The following is a 21,925-nucleotide window of genomic DNA, read 5'->3' on the forward strand; positions in this document are numbered from 1 at the left end:
TAGAGACCTTTAAGAGGCCTCATTTAAATTCGTATTATATAGGCACTTAGCAAACCAACATACTCTTTAATACTATTTGAAAAATGATGTTGCTGTGAAGTACCTCATCTTTTTTATTGAAGTTTTGCCTTTCTGCATTTAATTTAACTATTTGGACAAGTAGATATAAACAATGTAGTGCCAGAGCAAAGACTATGTTTGAGCTGAAATTAAGATATAGAAGACGGATATTACTATATTTTGAGATGAAGGAATTTTCATATTATTTGTGAAGAATATAGATTACCATATAACTGGCGAAATCATTTCTTGAATAACGTTATGCAGTCTTGATAATATCAGTGATCTTCGTAAACGTGCTGGATATATATTTGTTGCTAATAAGGCACGAGTGCCGTACATTGTGAAACATGTACATTTGTATATCTATCATTTGTGTGAATCTTCATGCATTATTGACATTTAGTTGTTGAAACATAACGGATGATGAAATCTACATATTGCTCTTGTTATGATGATGAGGCTTCGGTCTTAAACATCAACAATAGGTTAGGTAAAAATATGTATCCCCTAGTTATTAGATTAGGTAATAATTTGAAGAGAGGGGAACAGATTATCTATTTAAAATCCTGATAAAAATAATTTCTGAAGAAATTAACCTTACAAGTTTTTTCGAAGCTATAACACTTCTTACTTCTTACCTACCTATTTAAAGGAATTCACACAAGGAGATTTTAAAACAATTAATAATTATATTTTTACTTATCAATAGGATATATAGCTCTAGTGAACAAAATCAAAGTTTTCGAACCCATTTGCTGAAATATAAATGTTATTCATCAAGAAACAAGGTATATTCTGTTGATAACATTTGATCTCGTCTTTACTGAGACCAGTAAACATTTAACATATGAGAGTAAAACAAACTATAGTAAATTTAAACCCATATTCAGTGGCAAACGCAATACCCCGTGATCATGGAAATCACACTTTTAGTAACATCCTTATATCAATGAGGGTCAGTTCATTCTACATTATTTGGGATTTGCAAAGAAGATTTTTGAAATTTCAGTCAATCTGACCTCTTTTTGCCCCTTCTCTCTGTTCCCTGGAAGCTTGAATCGATCTAATTATCAGTGTTGTCGACTTGTCGGGTGCACTGCTTTTTCAACTTATGAAAACCCGGCAAATCGATCCAAGTTCCAAATATGTTCTTACTTGTTGAAATAGCACATGCGCAGCGAGCTTTAAGGAAATTTTTGAAACTTCTTTCACCTGAATATTCAATCAGTATGCCCCGATACATTCACATTCCTATTAAATCTTCTGCGGAAAACGTGGAAAACACAGACTATCATTTTTTGTTAGCATAACAGTGATATAGATAATAGCATACAAGCAATTTATATATATCTCAGTAGGGTAGCTATACAAGTTTGTAAATGTTTTTTTTTCTCTTACGAGTTTAAACTGCTTTTATTAAAAAAAAAATGCTTTCATATATTACTGGTAAAATTTTACGTTAATAACAGGGATCCAGGTCTCTGATTAATATACAACATGTATATTTCTACTGCCCAGTCAACAATACCAAGATTGAAACATTTCGCAAAAATCGCTTTGCTGAAACCTGCTCTTTGCAAATAAGGAACTCGTAAATAAAGCTTGAAGTAAGCACGGTGTTTTTCGTTTTGTCTCCTATCAAAATATCAGAAGAAATGGCATGCTTGGTTATATTAAACAGGTTTCATCTGATGCCTCATATGGTTGGATTTTTCATCGTATCATAAGGACATATTTCCTTTATTGATGGGATTCAATTGTGTCTCTGTTCTGCCAACAGTCTTAGGGAGTTCCATGCTACAAAACTGGGGCAATGCCTTCGCGAAGATAATTTGTCATATTCAGAACACCCATTCCTTTCCTACATGAGGTTCAACATGAAACTGTTGATACTTGTTGTTTTTTTATTGTTTCTTTATTGTAACGGATAATCCCACAGTTCTTCGTACATGTGTAATATTCTCGCAATGATACCAATCCTCATATTCCCTAGGCTGTTGTCAGGCATTTTCCACCGTAAAATAAATGAATTGTACAACAAGATCTATCTTAACTGTACCATACATACAATCTACGTAGGTAAATTGTATATACATGACTTCAATAGGTGAAAATATTTAAGACGGAAGTGCTTAAAAATAGATATTATATTTAGGTATCAAAAAATCAAATGCTATTTGAGTATTCATATATAATGACTCACATTTATTTTTGGACGTCCCAAGATATCACCAATGATATCAGAGAGCGGTTTGGGAGTATATTTTCCGGATTTATTGGGGTTTTGGATAATTTTACACTGTGTGTACATGCTTAAACAATTAATCTATTTTCATTTAGACGTGGTTTCATCTGCTCTGAGATAAGTGATATTTGAAATATGTTTAGTTCAATATTACAAAGGTGTGACATATGTGTACGTACGTCTTCTAATAACTATTTAAATTACCAGCTCGTAGCTGGAATCAAAATCAAATATTGCTATAAATTTTCAATAGAAATTCTAGTGTAAAGTATCTCAACCTAGGTAGCTTGCCTACATGTTGAACTTAGGAAATCCCCGCCTATAAGTCAATTAATGTAGACGGGAAAATTCCGCCATATTGGATTACAATCTTTTCGAACAGGGTAAAAGGTCAAACGGTATAAACAGTGTTTGTAGAGTACGATACGAATCAATCGATTTATATTATCAGATTGTGTTGTTGATTTCAAGTCATAAAGATTTCATCAGATTTCCATGGTAAATTTTGAAAGCTCAGTTACTGTATTTGCAGACTAGAGAAATATATCTTCTGAGGGGACATGTATAAAGACCTATTGTGATGTCAGTGGTATAGCGAAATGTTTGTTTCTTATGCCTTAATTATATATTGAAAGAAAACCCAATGTTTATCTAAAATCCTTCATTACATTCCGTTTTAGATAAAACATTACTCAAGAACTTTAAACACAGTATTGTCAACAGACAGTGAATTACATGTTTGTAGATTCCTGATCAGATTGACTATATTATTATATATTTATGCATCAGAGGACATATCCGCCAGATTGTCGTATCAGAGGGTTTGGATTTCGGGGAACTTGGCTTGGCAATGCTCACCCTCTTTAACACCACATTTCAGTTAGACTAGAAAATCGGCTTAGTTTCGAATTTCAATACCATCTTTCTGGTGTTGGTGACATTTACGTTGGCTTTACGGTCAGAACATGAATTCATATTCGTTATAAATTACATTGTTCTGTATTGTGTATGTTACTGATAAAACTCGTTCACATGTATACAAATTAATTGAGGCCATCATATGTAGGTATGCGTGATAGGGTAATTCTGACCGAGGTTGTAGACTTTGGGGTCAGAACCGAAGCTTAGCCAAGCCGTAGGTTCTGACCCCAAATTCTACACCTTCGGGTAGAGTTTCCCTTTCTCACATACCTAAATATGACGGACTATTTTTCTCGCACCTTTTTCGTGAAATGCATGGAAAGCCGATAAAACATGGCAATTTTTCCAATCTTTCTGTGATAGGGAAATTTTACACCCGAATGTAAAATTATCCTATCCCACATACCTAACATATGATGGACTATTTTTCTCACACCTTTTTCGTGAAATGTATGGTGATATCAATCCAGCTATATAGAAACTTTGTATTTTTTCTCGGTGACCGACAATAAAATCCATTACTATTTTGGAAAGATCGAACAATGTATGGTATGCAATGAAAAATGTGTCAAGATAACAACAAATATGAATTAATGTTTGTCTGAGATGATCGGCTTTCCGCAAACTGCCGACTGGTGTTTGACATCATGTCATATTCCTTCGCCTATGCTAGCTTCACAAAGAAAAAATATATATATTTTCCTCTGTAAAAAAATCTCCAAAAACCCTAATGATATGACTGAAACGATTGGTCAATGATAACAATTACTATTATTTCCAAATAACACATAAAAAGTGATGCAGTGCATTTGTGAAAGTTATACATATAAACAAATAGAAGGGGTTTCCCTTATCTAGTATCAGAATTAAGCTTGGCAATTCTTAGCAAAACAAAAGGCTACTACGTTGGTTAGAGATATCCCACATGGGTGTTCCACATGGAACTAACAAAATCTCTCAGGGTAAGAGAAAAATGTATCTAACATATGCAAAGATGTGAGAAAGTATCCATTGCTTTCAAACATCATTGTCATTTATCATATTATATATATTTGGTCATTACAATGTATGAGATGAATTTTGTTATGGAAAAACCCAGAGTCGTTCTATTCAGATTTTAACATGCTAGTGAAGTGGAGGTTTCGTAAAATTTGGATTAGATATCCTATACGTATAGCAAGACATTTGCAAAGATATATTGTTAGAATAAGAAATCCACAAGGAAAAAATGCCTTGCCCATGGACAAAAACACAGCAGCACGGACTGGCCTGTTTCTTAGCTTCATGTGAAACAAAAACGGACAGGGGATAACAATAGACGAGAACCCTCTAATATTATAGCCTATATTTTATTCCAGGGACCAAATATATATATATTTATCTTTTGATTACACTTCGGTCGAAATAGGAAATTACTTTTTTTCTTCTTCCTCTGTTAAACAAAGAGCTATGGGGCATAACGTTGTAATAACAATGTATACGTGTGTTTCAACTCATACAAACAAAACAACACGCCACTCTCTAGCACATGCATATATGTACAGTATCGTCTCGTCTACTGTCACCAAGCTAATCAGATAACATCAAAATGTATTATTTGAGATCAACCCATGTTTGTTACTTTATCGGGTCAATCAGGCTTCTAATATGTCGGACCATATCTAATACACGTTTGATCGTATTTCGTCTTTGACATGTGCATTTGAAATATCACATAGTATGCAATATATCGCCAAAAAAATATCAAAGATAAACCGAGGCGTCATTAGAGGAATGTTAAGAATGTAGTACAGATATTTCCAATCTTAGTCATTATAACACATCATTATTATATACAATGTACCACACGTTGATAAACATATCTAGTGCTGCGACGACCGGGTACAGTTTATGTATATTCATATAGGAGCTGTCATATGGTCACGTGCTGAGTCCTGAACATTCGTTATTCCAGAACCTTCTTCAGAAAGTTGAATGCATTGGAACGAGTGTCACCGAGGAAAATATATTGTTTAATGGTGTACTTTGGGTATCTCGTAACACGTCGGTTTCTAGGAACATCTCACCTATTGGGATATACGAGACATATTTTGGAGGTAAGTTATTGTATTTGTAAGACGATTCGTTTTGTTTCTTAGTGTGTTTGTTACAATGACTGGATATGATATACAGGATACATGATTCTACAATTAACACAGTCAAAATCCCAAGTATATATATTGAAAGCGTAAATCTTACACGTGTACCAACGCACATACAAATGTACTAGACCTGCCTGTTGCATACAAACTATATACTAAACTTAGAATTATTTAACTGAAAAAGTTTCAATCAAAGAAAGCATCGTTAGACAGCTGACCATCATCTTTTTGCCTCATTTCCATTGGCGTTTTCGTCACAAATCATGCCGGTTTGTCAGCCATCTTTGTTTTGACAAGGATCGCGGATAAAACAATCCGAACGGTAAAGGTGTGCTCTATGTATATATAATTGGCTTACTTTTGTGATATTTGAGCTTCAGTTATTTGATGGCTAAGGTATTATTTTTCTATGGCGAACGGGTTCACTTTTTTGCATTTTTTTTTAAAATCTTGTCAAATACACAACAATATGCACTAGACGCATATGTGTATACACTATGAGGACTCCATGTAGACAATACGTAGCGTACATAGGTAAGTTATATCTGTGACGATATGTTTAAAAATAACTTCTATATTTAGGTACCGAAAATCCAATACTATTTATATGCGACGCTAATCGTAAAATAAATCCACAATTACACATCCTTTTTTTTAATCCATCCCCTCAGTTGAAACCAGTGATTGGAAGTAAATGTACAGATATAGATATATTTTATTAAAAGTGTGCAGTGAAAACTTTAGACCTAGGATTTGAACAGTGATCACTTAAGTCCTAGATAACTTGCAATTTCGGTAGGCACAAAAACCAAGTATACGAGGTATGAGTTTTTCTTGAAACATTTTGAAAGAATAAAGTCAGCTAGATAAGTAGGTCTATATATGGGTAGGGTGCCTTCAGTCTTCAATTTGTGAATGGATACATTACAGTCAGGGTTGGGATAGAAAATATACATGTATACAGCTGATATCATGTGAGACTATGTACCCTGTTCATGAAGATATAAACAGCTACATAACACAGGTACATCTGTACCTATAACTGACTGGAGTTCAAGATATAGGCCATGTTTGTAGTAAATCGGCCACATAGCGTAAAGTAACAATTGTTTGACCAGAATTGCAGATTGTACTAATATGCGGCAAATTTATGATATGCTTATACCAAGACATAATTATATAAAGTTTATACGTCAAATTTCCTGTTTGCATTGATAAGTTAATTATTACAGAATATATAACAAAACACAATATATTGAATGCTTTAATGTTATACCTATCCCCCGCCCATCCCCAGGACTTTTTTTTAGCACAAACACCATTTAACTTCTTCCAGGATTTATCCATGGCCCTATCCATCTGTGACCAGATAATTTTGGTGTCTGGGAACATAGTCTGGACCCCTCTCAACACTTTAACAGCAACACGACACAAATCACCAATTGGTAACATACCAACAATATTACCACCCCATTGAATCAGCATAAATTTTGAACTATTGTCAGAGACTTTACACAAAGTGACCAACTTCGCCTCAAGTTTTTTTCGGCATAGCCGTATACCATTCTTTTGGCCCCAGATATGACGCGACAGGTGGCGTTACTGGTCAAGATGAAGTAGGTGATTAATCAATGTAGCGGTAAATGCATAATGCAGATATGCAGTTAAAAACGAAACAAATTTAAATTAGTGGATGTATCTTTTCAAATGACACATTAATAAAAACATATTCCTGATTCAAATGCAGTCTTATCACCAAAAATGATTCAAACTGATATAATTTTGTCATCCGTGCTGAAACACATTATTAGTTCATTAATTTATTTCACCAGCAGTTTTACATTATACCCACCAGCATTAAAACTATGCCATTTATCTTTTTTAAAGATATTTTATGTTTCAAAGTAAGTCCACTATACCCCTGCCATCAAAGGTTCATACCATAGCGTTCCTCGAGTGTAAGTCTATGTCCCCCTGGTCTTCTCAGTGATTCCAAATTTAAATGGGCTCTCTTAATTAGCGATGACCCTACACACCACACTGAAAGGCTTAAAAACTGGTTCAAGTCCATAGTAATGCCATTCATGGAGGTGATGAACCTTAGACCAATTGTATGCAACATACATTTGATTTGATTGAAATGGTTTTCACAAAAATCAGTAAAAACTCGATAAGCCATGAACCTAGAACACTATATCTACAATGCTTCATCTTTGACACGAGGAAACATTGTGTAGTATCCTCCTGGCCCTTAATTTTGTAATGGTAAGCAACTTCAGACACAAAGGCCCTTGCTATAGCGGGAGACTTACCATTGAGTGATAAGTAGGCAATAAAGTGCGTTATTTGAACCACACTAGGAGGCCATATTATATGTAAGCTATTTGTTTTCCGAAATGATTCAAAGCAGTTCAACCCTGTGTTGTATGTAGAGTGTGTATTACTGGCAAGAGATGCCGTTAAAAGTCTGTGACATTCACTTTTGAGATCAGCTGCAGAAATCCCTCTGGCAAGGCCTCTGGTGCTTCCTTAGCCCCGGGTTCCAGCTCCCTGTTTACGAGATATAGCATCAGCTACTTAATTTGACAAACCACCAATATGCTGTGCTCTAAAATTTATGATATATGTCATAACTTGTTTCACAAAAGCCCTGTCCAAAAACATCAACCTGTTTGATTTTGATGTCTGAGTGTTTAAAACTGAAACCAATACAATCCTAAACCGAACCTGTTTGTTCTGCAATGCTAGTCCCCGAAACATCAATGACAAAGCCTTCAAGCAACTATCTGGCAATAGATGTGAGAGGGTATTGTGTTAAGCATAACCTCAGCTTGTGAACTTTAACAGGGGTTCTACCTAGGAACTGTCCTTCTCTTTCCCTGCCCCGAAATGGCTGTTGAAATCCCTGCCCCGTGGGCTTACCAGCACCCTGTTGACCAAAACCTTAGTTGCCCACAAACTGTGAATTAGCCTGGTAGGCATAGCCATGGGTTGTCATACCTTGTAACATGTTACCGGTAATACCTTGTGGAGTGTTACTTTCTGCTGGGTATAATTTACATACTGCTGACTGCCACCAGGACGAGTGTTGGAAAAACGTGGGTGAGGAAATATATGAGGGACGTTGTACTGCCCTGGACCCCCATTGAACCGACAAACTATCATTGCATGACTGCCCCCACATTTTGTGCAAGAATTTACATAACGACAAGGAGACTTGAAACATGACCCCTTGAAATTTAAATCAAAACATCTGTCATTTCTCGACTGGACATTGTGGACAATAGGAGTTTGACTATATGTACCTGACATGTAACCACAGCTCCATATCAACACAAGCCCATGAGCTATCAGGGTCCTTAGCTTTCCTTAAACGAAATTGCTCGTCATATTTCTTCCAACCCCCTAACCTAGCTGCCCCCAAACGGACAGTTGATATGTATGTCAATAAATCTGGATACTTGGCTGGGTGGGCCGACCCATAAATTGAAGCAAATATTAGCATAACATCCGTCCAGGCCTCAATGGTTGAAATCTTTTCATTTCCCTTAACTTTGGTTATGGGCTCCCCGATTGAATTCATCATAATGTTTTGCTCCTGGTGCTCTGCAGGGTTCTGTAAGAGCAGTAACCCTAAATCGGCATATTGCTCAGACACATTTTTTTGCCTATTTGACTGGGACACATTGTCTCCCAAACAAGAGTTTATGCTTGGCAAGGGTATTGGGGGTATACTATCCACCTCCTCACCCTCGTTGATTAAGGTACCTGGAATTATGATGCTTGCTGTCCTTCTATTCCGTCACTGCCACCAACTACCTCCTCATTGGGTCCCTCTGCATTGACTTGCTCAACATGCTTCCATTTCTTTGAGACCTTTAGCATCCTGCCTTTTAGACTGGATAAATTCTGTTCCCTCGCAATCAAAAGAACAAAATTGAAATATCTTTATTTATTTACTTATAATTTTTTACATAAATCAAATGTTTTAATACTTTAAATCAAACATACAAAACAAAACATGTAACAAAGTTCTATGATATCAAGTTCAGATCACAGGAACCACACAGCAAGAAACTCAATACTAATTCTTATTAAAATTATCAAAAACATGGTAAAATTTAAAATTCCAAGAAATCAAAATATGTATCTATATATTGTTGTACTTATTTATTATACCCGACTTTAAACTGTACAATTAGTTTTACATTTTTTTCTTCTACATAATGCCCGTTACAGCCACAGTATGTTTTAACAATATAAACAAACTTGACAAGTATGTTTATATTGTTAAACGACTTGTAAGTGTTAGACTGGAGCATTGACAGGTCGATTGTCCAATTAAGCAACGGCCAGGTTTTACCTTGCCTTACCTGATACAACCCTATATATACCTATCGACTATTTTGATGTGATCAAATAGCTCTGATTGGTGCCTTTAGATTCCCATAATGTTAACGGGCCACATACCTACAACGAACAATGTCCGTACCTCATTTTTTTAATGCACACGTACCTTGTACATTTTTATTTATCAACAAGCCTGTTTAAATAACTCCTAGTAGCGCTTTCGGGTTTCCTAAATGTTATCCGCCGAAACAATGTGCTTACTTATCGACTACTTTGACCTGGTACAAGTATTTTCCGCCCTGCACCATCACCTTCTTAGTATCTTAAATAAGATGCCTCATAGATAACCCTAATAAAAAAAGGGGGCAACACCCCAATCTACTATCAAAGTAAACAGCACTAGTTAAACTGTAATAACCCGAAATATTCAGAAAGAACAGTTCTTTATTATTAGCCTTTTACCAACGCAACGTTGGGGATAATTCTAAAACATTTCAAAATTCCAACAAAAACATTACTTTATCTATTGTTGATTACAATTCTGTCGAAATATGCAATTGCCTTTGTTTCTACTTCGTCTACTAAAGTAAGACGAGACACGAATTTTATGAACGATAAAACTTATAGTAACGGGGAGCCCAAGCATTGTTCGCCTTGATCACGTTCCCGAATTGCATCAGTTCCAAACACATTATCATTTATCTACATATCTGAATTGTAGATAAACAACCGAATTGTATTTGAATGTGTCTACACGCACCGGTCGATTAACATATTCTCATAACACAGTGTTTTGTGATATCACATTTAAGGATCAGTTAGTAAAGAATGTTTGTAACGCCCGACCAGTCGCAACCCCTGGCACAAGCTCATAATTTATGTGTAATGTCATCCTCATTGATAAAAAACAAAACCTTTTATCCGATGATGTATTTTTTTCTGGGCATACGAACCTAGTGTTGTGTACATGTATATGGTAGTATGGGTGTGATGAGATTACATAATTGTAACAGTGTGGTCTAGGGGGAGATAATTTGTAACTCGTATTGTCTGAGTTATCCCCCTTGCTAGAATTCTCTAAATAAAAAAAGATATATTTGTCAGTCAATACAAGGACATGGAACAGAAAACATGTGTTTGCGTTGTATATAGGTCTCTGATGATGTGAATCATAAGCGAGTTCCCCACTCACCTCCCACATTGACATAACACTAGGAAGGTTCATCACGTTTCGACAATATTGACATACCATACGTAATTGTATATGAAGCTGACAAGGCTTAACAAACAAGTCTTTAATGGTCGCGTACGTGGGTGGAAGACAGGTATTGTTAAATACACATGTACAATATAAAGTTTCAGACTTTTTTTTCAGGTTCAATTTTTTTTATTTATCAAAAGCAAGCATGGAATAAAATATACATTTGTGTCCTCACGCAGGAGAAGACTCATTCGACACACATCTCTCTATTATCTTTTTGAATATTTACTGTTTACTTGTATATATAAATCGACAAATGTGCATACGTGTACCTCTCAGTTACAGTTAGAGTCCAGACAGTATATGTGGCTGACGAGGTTGTCTCACCTAACCGTATTGCTTTCTTCTTCCTGTAGTGAGAGGTAATTACGATAAAATCACAAATATTTCAATTTCTACTCAAGTTGGACTCGATGAAACTACCAAACTTAATCTGTTTCATTTGCTCATGAATTTGACCAGCTTAACACTGATCAGTGCGTATGAATACATGGTTAAAATCCTTCCGCGGAACGATTTCACTTTTTCTACATTGTTGTTATAAACATGGATTAATTATTAAAATTATCAAATTGATAATGTATTCTTGTATTTCATGAAAGACCAGATATGCTAGATACTTCTATTTTGACAAAATAATGCTGTTTTTAATCCTAAAATTGCGGACTATTTTACTCGACCGACTAGACATGCACAATCCGGAACTCCTCGGGCTTTTCCGCATTTGGACTTGCACAAGCTTTGAGACATTAATATCTAGACCGCCTTTTCTATTCGAAAAAAAAAACAATTGAAATATTCGCAGTTCATTAAATTTGTCTCAAGAACAACTCAATTCATGACCCCATGAAATCGACCAAATCAAGATTCAATCCTTAAATATTTGTATGACAATAATTTATGTAACTTTAATTCATCTCACACTTTAATTTTATACAAACTCTAGTTTACACAGGTGATGCAAATATATCACACCTTTCCATACTATTCATTTATTTTGAAAAAAACATACATCGTAAGAGTTCCAAACTATAATATGTATTTTTTATATATATGTATGACATCACACACAAATCCATATCTACATACAAACATACAATCATGCATATACACGCACGTGATCGCACACTTACACACATACTTTCATACATATGTATGTTAACTTACTTTTAACTCACAATACAACCGTATATTGTTAGGATTGTATATTTTTTATAATGCTTCCAGTCTACCGCATTATATAAACAATACCGTCGTCTACCATGCGTAAACCCAGCCGAGAAACTGTGGCCCCGTTACTATTCCGGTTTTATTTATTTTTTTGGATACGCTTTTATTACGATTTCATAATGTGTTGCATATATCTGCCAGTATTTCATTTGATATCAATTTCCTTTTTTTTCGATTTCATCATAAGTTGTAATGAGTATTTTTTGTGAACATTTTTGCCCTTTGAAATATTTTGTGAGCATCAGGGATTTTACGTTGATACTTAATTTCGTTTCGTTCTTTCCATATTACCCATTTAAATGTGTACAGTTTCAAATTGCAAACCGTTTGTTTTTTTCCCATTTTTGGCGCCATCATTGTGAAAACCGACAATCATTATGGGTTTACTAATACTCGATATATCTACATATATATTCCTTAATAATTTCTATAGTTCCGTTATAATATTTCTAGTAATATTATAATAGTAGAATAAGTGATACTGATCTTCGATTTCAGTTTTACAGAAATGACATTTCCAAATTTCAGCCCAAATTTAATGTTTCGTTAAACTCAAATTCCGATTTTGTTATGCATAAAGTTTCAGCCTTGATAATGCCCGCCTAATTAGCTTTAAGAGTGTGTAGTTGTAGAAATTCTTCGAAAAAAAAACAAAAAAAAACCGCTTATCATTGTAATATATCTTGAGACTTCCCTCAGTGACTAATAATGCATTGTCAGATAACTGTTCAGTCATTAGAACAAATAAGTGATTCATTTACACGTCAAATAATCATACGATGACAGTTATTTCGACTATATTCTCTCGACTAAGATATGGAGAAAACATACTATTTAATTGCTATACAATGTCGTACATGGGAAATCAAACGCATTGCTACGTCAGTATTCAGACCCGGGTCGTCACATATATTATGCATATATGACCCAGGTTGTAGGGTAATACACATGTATGAAGATATATGTATTTTTACCGAGGGCTTGCGAAAGTGTTAAATATACCTTCAAATCGCCCTGGATTTAAAGCAATACATTTTTTATTATACCGAAAAAAATAATAAATGATGAGGATATCCAAATTAGAGTCTGGAAATATAATTTATCATTTTTATTACTAGTCCCTGAGCTCCAAGTCGCTCATTTGATACGATTCCAAGAACCTGTTGACCGCTCATTTGTTCTTTCATGGCATTACACTTTCCCGTTCACCAACTCCGCGACCGCATCATTTTCCTTCTCACTGACGATACCAGCACTCCACTCTCTTCTTAAATTTTCAAAACAATTTTCTTAACGCGATTTTTGACGCAAAATAATCATACTGGCACCTTTCCCCTCTTCCAGGGATTTGTGGAGCACACTCTATATACAATCCCCCATACATCGAGAGAAAATGTCTCATAATAAAAAGAATCATAACTTAGTATTAGCCATAAACGTTCACCTGCAAATATGGGAGTACTCACGTTTGTTATGTAAGAAATAGAAATCTCTTTGCACGTTGTACAAATCTATCACGCTGAAAGGTAGGTAATATCCATCTCTTTCATTACTATATGTAGGATATCAAACTGTCGCAGTGGTATTTGGGAAATATCAAACTCTCCACATTTTGTAAGCAATATCAATCGAGGCGTATATTTGGAGGTAAGACATTGTATTTACACAAATTTTCATAAAATATTTCTACTTGGTTACAAATATGTGATATTGGAATAATTATCTTGTGATGGGAGTATCACTCTGTTGGTATGTTTACAAATAACTTCCATTGTTTGTTATTGTGTTGTTGGATATTAACATAAATAAAATTGATGATCCCGTGAATTATACAGTCGTTGAATGTATGGACGAGATCAACCAGTTTCTGTCATAAAACACGGTTTTACTAAGTGTCCTGATTATACCTGTACATATACGTTGTATTCAGTCAACCACGTCGGCTTGTTGTGTGTATATCGGTAATCTTGATAACTTAGATTGGACGACTCAGGTATTGTTTATCTGTAGTTGACGTGTTCATTTCTTACAGAAATATTTTAAATTATCAAAAAGTAAACAACATGTATGTCAGCGAATTATTCATATCCAGGACCCCACGTAGGTTGCGCATATGTAGATAGTGTATATTTGCGTCTACGCTAAATGTACCGTCTAACTGGGTACAAGTGTTTGTATTGATGACGAAAAGTTTAAATATAATTTCTATATTTAGATATCGAAAACCCAATAGTATTTATACACATATTGCTAATCGTAAAAACCACTACAACCGTGGCCTATTTCAAAATTCGAGTCCGATAGTTATATGTACCTGTGTCAAGCATGTAGCTGTTTACGTCTTCATGAACTGAGTAAGTATGTCTCATTTCAGGAATATGAAGAAAATGCACTCAATGTGTATAATGATCCGAAACAGGTATATTCGCGATTGCACTTAAAACCAGTGGTTTCAACTGAGTCGATTGGCCAAATGAGCATGAAAAAGAATCCGGATGATCAATAAAATTGATATCTCAAAGATAACAGTGAAAATCGCTTGCCCATACGTTGAAAGCTTTAGACCTGGTTGCCCTGCAGGTAGGGCAGTATACTTTACGTGTGTCTCCCATTGTAAATTACATTGCATTGATATACGGCAAAATACGATACGTTTAAACATAAAATCACTTTAAGGAGAAAAGGTGTATAAACTAACTTTCCGTTCTGCATTCATCTATTTATCAATGGTCTCTTTTTGTGCCTCTTACCACCATGGGGATAACAACAACAACGACTAAAAATACTTTGACTAAAACTAGTGAAGATGCACTTCTTGTTCATATTCCTATTCATTAAGCTGTGTGAATGAGCGAGCAAACCATTTAAGATTGCTTGGGTGATTGTGACAGGTTATGTTCTGTGTATGATATATACTTTTATTTGGAGCTTAGTAGATATCATATCACACGAGATATAGCATGAGCAATTTTATTACTTTGTACTATTTTATATCATTTAAGTATGTCTTGAAGCTTCTATCAATACTCAGTAATATCTTTGTTTCGACTGTGATGATTTAGATTTACGTTAAACAATATATGATATGCTACATTGCCTCATTTAAATAAGTCCACGATACCTGTACTAAAACACTCATACTTTGTATTTTCTTGCAGGTTTATTTCATAGAAAACAGTCAGCATGAATCGATGGAGGGCCTTTGCTTCGTTACTGACAGCTATGATCACATGCATAGAAACCTCCATACCTACGAATGTATGTAAATAAATACATTCATTCCAATGAGTGTGTTCAGTACTTTTTAGCGGTCTCATCCATATTCGTATATATTTTCTTTCCATTTTGTTCTCATCTAATTGATTAGAGTTGATTTTTATGGCCAGTGTACTAGATTTTTTATTCGGTACTATACATATATTAGGAATGATAAAAAAAATGCTGAGTTTGAATTTCTGCGCTATATTTAATGACTTTGAAAAGAGTCCCTCCTTAACATTTCTAATTATGGAGAAAAAATATATATTGCCTGATAGAAATCAGTTCAATAGATCACACCATATTCTTATTATTAATTTACACGTCAGCAGAATAATAAATGTGTGAAAGACATGAAAATGTAATAATGTATAATATAACAGGCATCATGTCATATTGCATGATACATATCATGACCAATAATATGTCGGTGTACGTTTCAGAATAGGAACCCGGATAATGCTGCATTTGATTGTGAAGGTGAAGTCGGAAAAGGCACATTGGCCCATCAAGTTAGATTCCCGAACGGGATCGATGTTCTGTTATGTTGCTATCCCGTGAATTGTACAGGAGGTAAAACATTATTTCTTTGAATTACAATCCTTCAGTTAGATGTAAATTACCGTGATAAATGTTTTGAAAGTTTATATAATCATAATTGATATAATCAAGTAAGGGATGTCCTTTTAACCTAGATTGTATCGATGGAAAGAGTATACTTCAAGTTTTTATAAGCGGATACTTATGTTCCGATGGAAAGACTACACTTTAATTTGCTATATAAAACAAACACACTATATCTAATTTGCATTGATTATATATTGCTCTAGGTTACGTCACATTAACGTTTGTTTTTAATTAGCGAACACAGCAGAAATTATAAATGAAAAGCGTACACCCTCAGTTACCGAATACTTCTTTAATACTATATGATTCAGTTATCCTACTCTAGACTAATCTCACTGTTTTTTGCGAAAGTATTCCTACCAATTTTCTTGCTTAAACTAAACGCAGGAACGATATTTTGAAACTGGACACCTTTTTTTTAAAGTCAATGAGATGAGTTATTAAAAATACGGCCCGAACATTTTCAACTGATGCGGAACATCTCTTTACAATAATAATAGGAAACAGGTTCAGGTTCTGTCAGTATAATGAAAACAGTTGAGGTGCTGCCTAACAAAAACAAGGCGGGATATTTCAATATGATCTAACTAGTAATTCATTAGTCCTGTATCGTTTCTTTATTTATTTAAACTACTGTGTCGTCGTAGGCATAGCTGTTGCAAGGTCATAGGACCCCGCACAAACAGGACTTTACTCTTGACAACTCAGGAGCTCATCAAATTATATATTTGTACTGACTAATACTGATAATGATCCAAATATTGTAACATGTTTGAAGCAACTCATATCTCTCGATTTTATCAGGTATTTAAAAGGGTCCGTTCTAGTGATATTAACTTATTTTTACCTGAATACTTAGAATGTCAGTATTTTTTATTTCCAGGTAAAATAGAATTCTGCAAAAAAGACATGGAAAATGATACATGTGTTCCGTGTCAAGATGGTTGTAATTACCATTCAATCAGTTCAGGCAATTCATTCCATCTGGACCAGTTCTGCAATCACCCCTGCATATACGGTAAAAAACATTTTATTGATCTGTTGTTGTTTTTGTTTGTTTTGTTTTGTTCGTTTTTTTACACGAGGCTTACTGTAATGGAGTTTACCTGAAGTTCATGTAGCAGGAACCGTGCAGAAACGTTCAATTTCATCTTAAGGTTACGATCTGGTTTATTCACAAAAATTAAAGCTCTATCATTTAATTATTAATCATTGTATAGACATTACTCTATTATTACGTTAAATTAAATACATGCTATTGTTACGCATTTCAGCCGTTCCTGTTGTAGAATTTATTTCTACGCAATACATAAAACACAGAGGAGATACTGTGACTCTTCAACCGAAAATATACAGTGATTATCCACTCCAAGGATCATGTTGGGAACTCAAAAATTCTAGTGGAAGCTATGACTTAGCTGGTTGTAACTCGACTGATTTCAATTCAAGAAAATACAAGGTTGGAGATTTTCAAGATCCATTTCTGATTATAAACAACTTAAAATTGTCAGATCAGGGAATATATCAACTCAGTGTATGGAATGAGAATGGAGTATCCATCAGTAGCAATGTCACGTTAAATGTCACAGGTGAGTGGCGTAATAAGTGCGTTAAAGAGTGTGATAATATAAGTTACACATACTTTGACGTGAGTATAACTTCGCAAGTCGATGATTAATTATTATTCCGGTTTCCACATAGCTTATCTATTTCTCGAGTTAGGTTTCTGTTCAAAGCGAGTTTCAGTCGCCCTTGTAAACAGGTCTGTTTATGCTTTGAATAGCTTTTCTGAACTGTTTTGCCGTAACAAAATGTGAGTTTTCTTGAGGCAAAAGTTGGTTTATTTAATTACCTTGTTTATTATTTAGCACGTCCTCTAGTGATCATGAAAGAAAGTGACACCGTCGATGAGGGATCAGTGTATGATATACGCTGTCATGTAAAGGGAAATCCAGAACCGAACATCGTTAAGATGACATTTACGGGCAATGATAGGCAAGAATCAAAACAACTTGACATAAGCACTCAACGAGACGGGTATGTTACCCACAGACTTCAGAACGTTTCTGCAAAAGATAGTGGTAACTACACCTGCATTGCGGAAAATACAGAAGGTCATGGTGAAAAAACTCAGCAATTGATTGTCTTTAGTGAGTAATTATTACATCAATAATTGGGTCTAAAGAGGGATATTGTAGACATTTAGCATAGACTTGTTTTGTACATCCCAAATATTCATACATATTATAATGTTGTTTTAAATTTTCCACTGAAAATGAAAAAAACCCACCAAAAAACAATTGATAATGTTCCAGAAACTACAGTGTATTTCACCTTACCTACTGGACTGTAAATACCGTCCCTCCGAGCCCTTGGCACGGAGTGCTTACTGTTTTAATCGAAACGTTTTTGAAAATTTGTTTCAAAATAAGATTACAAAACTGCAGGCTTTTCATGAAACTATCTTTTATTTTATACATATCATAATGAATCTCATCGGTATACCTTCGTATGTTTTGCATGACCTTTAATAAAACCGCGTTTTTTTTAAAGTATTTAGTCACCTTTTTATGATGCATGTTTCTATGGTGATATTTTGTATTATAATTGTTTTAGATGTTATATACAGTCGTCCGAAAAGCTCCATTAAGCTAAAAATATGCTGTTGAGAACACTAAAATAAAAATTTCTACATCTTGTATTTTGCAGCAAGACCACAGATTTCCTCGCCTGAAGAAGGGAAAAATCTGACATGTGATGTTGGAGAATATATTTCAATACCTGTCTCGGTAACTTCAAACCCGAAACTTACGAACTTCTCGTGTCATCAATTAAGTGACAATTCTAAAACAATGTCGACTTTTATTTATCACAGCAAAGACAACACGGTGACCTATAACGTCTCCATTCAAAACACCCAGCTGTCTCATACTGGGAAGTACATTTGCATGGCTTCTAACCGGCTAGGGACGAACAACATCTCCGTATCTATCGTCGTGAAATCTGGAGAAACGACAGAACCTAGAGGTAAAATTAAAATTATAGGTTGCAGATTTTAATCTAATTAGTGGACAGACCCCGAAAAACATGCATGTTCGTGAATATTACATGAATCACTAGCATTTGTTACATAAAATAAGTTGACTTTGTATGGTCGATAAAAATGCCAAATACTATCAATCATTGCAAGCGATGATCTATGAAGACGAAGAAGTACGTACATAGGTACATGTATGTAAAAGTTTTAATCGGATATGAGGTTCGCAGTGATTAATTAAATTGATAAATAAAAGAAGTATGATATAGATATCATATCTGTGAAGACAATCCATGAAAGACCATGTCAAATGAAACACACACAACCGTGAACAGAGCAGGGTATTACGAGCGATATTGGTACCCAATCTTAGTTTTGATGTATAGATCTATATTGAAATATTGCTAATTTCACCCCTCGAATGCTGATGTTAACATGCAAAGTTAGTACAATGTAACTTAGTTTAGAATATTAAAAACAGTTACAAACGACGGATAATTGATAAGTTGAGAGCCTCGTATCAAGGGAGATACTCATAGATGTTCTATTTAAGTCCTACTACTCTGACTATATAGGACCGTGAACCCAGAACTAGTCTCATTTGGTTAGCGTATATCGACGAGGTAGCACTCTAAATTAAACAAGACAAGCGGCTTTTGCAAAATGAACAAAATTGGTTAGAGTTAGGGTTGTGGTGAAAGTGTCTGTCATTGTCATGGCTGCCGTTCGCGATTGTTGCTTTCATTTGATTGAGCATCTGCCTTATTCACCTGACTACGCTCAATCAGACTTTCATATCTTTCCAAAACTGAAAACAGCTATTTCATGCACCGTTACCCTAACATGCAGTAGATGACTTTCTGAACAGCCAAGAAAATGAGTTTTATAAAAGTGGTATTTAGGCCCTTAAACACTGCTGATAAAAGTGTATACAATATGTCCAGCAAAATTCAAATCCTTCAATGCGAGGTTCACAACTTATCATTCAGCCCTCGTATTATACAAATTGATCTTATAGTCTCAACAAGGCCAAACACGTATGCCATAAAAACAAGACATGTGATATGCAAGTAAATGAAGGAAACGGCCAAAGGGGTAGTACCGGGACCAGGCTTTCCTGCTAATTCCATTTCCACTGACCCATTAGCAAATCGGTAACCACCCATAGCCGTCCGGTTTTGTTTTGTGTTTTTTTGTGAACTAAACAACTCATGTTAAGAAGAAAATGCACTTCCGAAGATGTTTGTAACATTTCAAGGTCATCAAATGAATGGTTAGAGAAGGGAAGTTAAGAGAAAACTCTACGATTGTTTTCTGGATGGATATCTCGTGTTTTGATCTATATCATATATATATATATTTTTTTTTAATTTTTTTTTTCAAAAATTAAACATACTCATACTTTAAACATGACATTACATCCATTAGACACACCTTTAACACATTCATCCATTATGATAGAATATCTAATTCAATTCAAATCAATACATGGATTAGTGTTAACAGCAGTAAAATAAAACGTACAAAGACAAAACAAGAACAAACACAGAAAAACAAGGTACGATTGCTTGTTCGGTAACAAATTCTAGGTGAGGAACAAATATTTTAAAGATTTTTTTAATGCTACAAAGTCAACGTTATTATGAAGACATATGGATTTCCTATTATGCCATTATCAGTTAAGCCAAAAAGAACTGATTTTTTTTCCATTAAATTAATGAACAGGTTTTTAACAAGTTTTCTAAATTTTGTAGCAAGATTTGTTCTTTCTCACAATTTCATAATGTGTATTCCAATGTTTCAATTTCAGTTTTAGAAATATTACGTAAAGGACTAACAGATAATCCCAATATAAATAATTATTGATTTGTCGTCAGATTAGTGATTAATCCTAAATTGACACCATTGTAATATAAATTTCTTTGGTAACAGAAAAAGGAAGAGTAAAGATTATACTCAAGTCAACATCTTCTGAATCAAAATGTTCTTCTCATTCTTTTCTACCAGTTGGAAATACATCATTTTTATTAATCATATATAGAAATGTGTAGCACCTTTCGTTTTCTTTTTTCTTTCTCTTTCTTTTTTTCATAAAAAATATCTTAGAATATACTGAGTCTCCATTTTTGGATGGATCAAGCCGTGTTGACAACAAAGTTCCTTAATACACTGTAGCTGTTATAAAGCATTACATTGTAAGAATTCAACTGTTACACTATATATTTCTCTGAGATCTGGAAAACTAAGGAAATTATCATTATCTTTTTTCAAGTCAGTAACTACTACTAACTGTCTTTCAATACTATTTTTTTATAAAAAATAAACAAAACAATGTGATTATAGACTTGAATTCTTTCATTATACCATAAAGGTATGTTCGAGATAGATTTTATGTCTGAATGTTTTTTCTTCTTATATGACCAGGTTTTTCCCATTCTTTAAATGCATCTTTCAAAAACATATTTGAAGAATAAGGGGATTAGATTTAAGTTATTTTTACTTCTTTCACCTTTTTCTAATGTCTTATCTTAAATGCTAAAATGTCATAACAGAGAATAAAGACATAAGGCGCAATCGGGTCACCTTGACGAAAGACCTTTTAATCTCGAAGAATTGTGACAGATTCCCATCTTGATTGATTGTAGATTTTTTTCAATGTCTTAATCCATTTGTTTAATCAAATTAACATTAAAAACATCCAATACTTCATTTACAAATGTCCAAGAAACTGAATCAAACGCTTTCTCAAAATAAATCATATTAAGTAGCATTCCCTGTAAGTTATTTTATTG

General features: G+C 34.3%; 1 protein-coding gene across 9 annotated transcripts in view; it reads left to right on the forward strand.

The window, feature by feature from the left end:
* Window positions 1-21,925, forward strand: part of LOC117329647 (immunoglobulin superfamily member 10-like) — a 31,392-nt gene that overhangs the window by 1,585 nt on the left and 7,882 nt on the right. For 8 of the 9 annotated variants that reach the window (XR_004533243.1, XR_004533244.1, XR_004533242.1 and 5 more), the window contains exons 2-7: window positions 15,370-15,469; window positions 15,913-16,042; window positions 16,980-17,114; window positions 17,371-17,685; window positions 17,965-18,246; window positions 18,806-19,123. Coding sequence is in view for 6 of the 9 variants with exons in the window: in XM_033887676.1 (XP_033743567.1) it covers window positions 15,395-15,469; window positions 15,913-16,042; window positions 16,980-17,114; window positions 17,371-17,685; window positions 17,965-18,246; window positions 18,806-19,123 (1,255 nt within the window). In the remaining 3 variants the exon portion in view is untranslated. Of the gene's footprint in view, window positions 1-5,183; window positions 5,326-15,369; window positions 15,470-15,912; window positions 16,043-16,979; window positions 17,115-17,370; window positions 17,686-17,964; window positions 18,247-18,805; window positions 19,124-21,925 lie in introns of all 9 variants that reach the window. The other variant, XM_033887677.1, reaches the window with a different exon arrangement.

Source organism: Pecten maximus, chromosome 6, assembly GCF_902652985.1.
Source record: "Pecten maximus chromosome 6, xPecMax1.1, whole genome shotgun sequence".
In the NCBI taxonomy this organism is placed as follows: domain Eukaryota; kingdom Metazoa; phylum Mollusca; class Bivalvia; order Pectinida; family Pectinidae; genus Pecten; species Pecten maximus.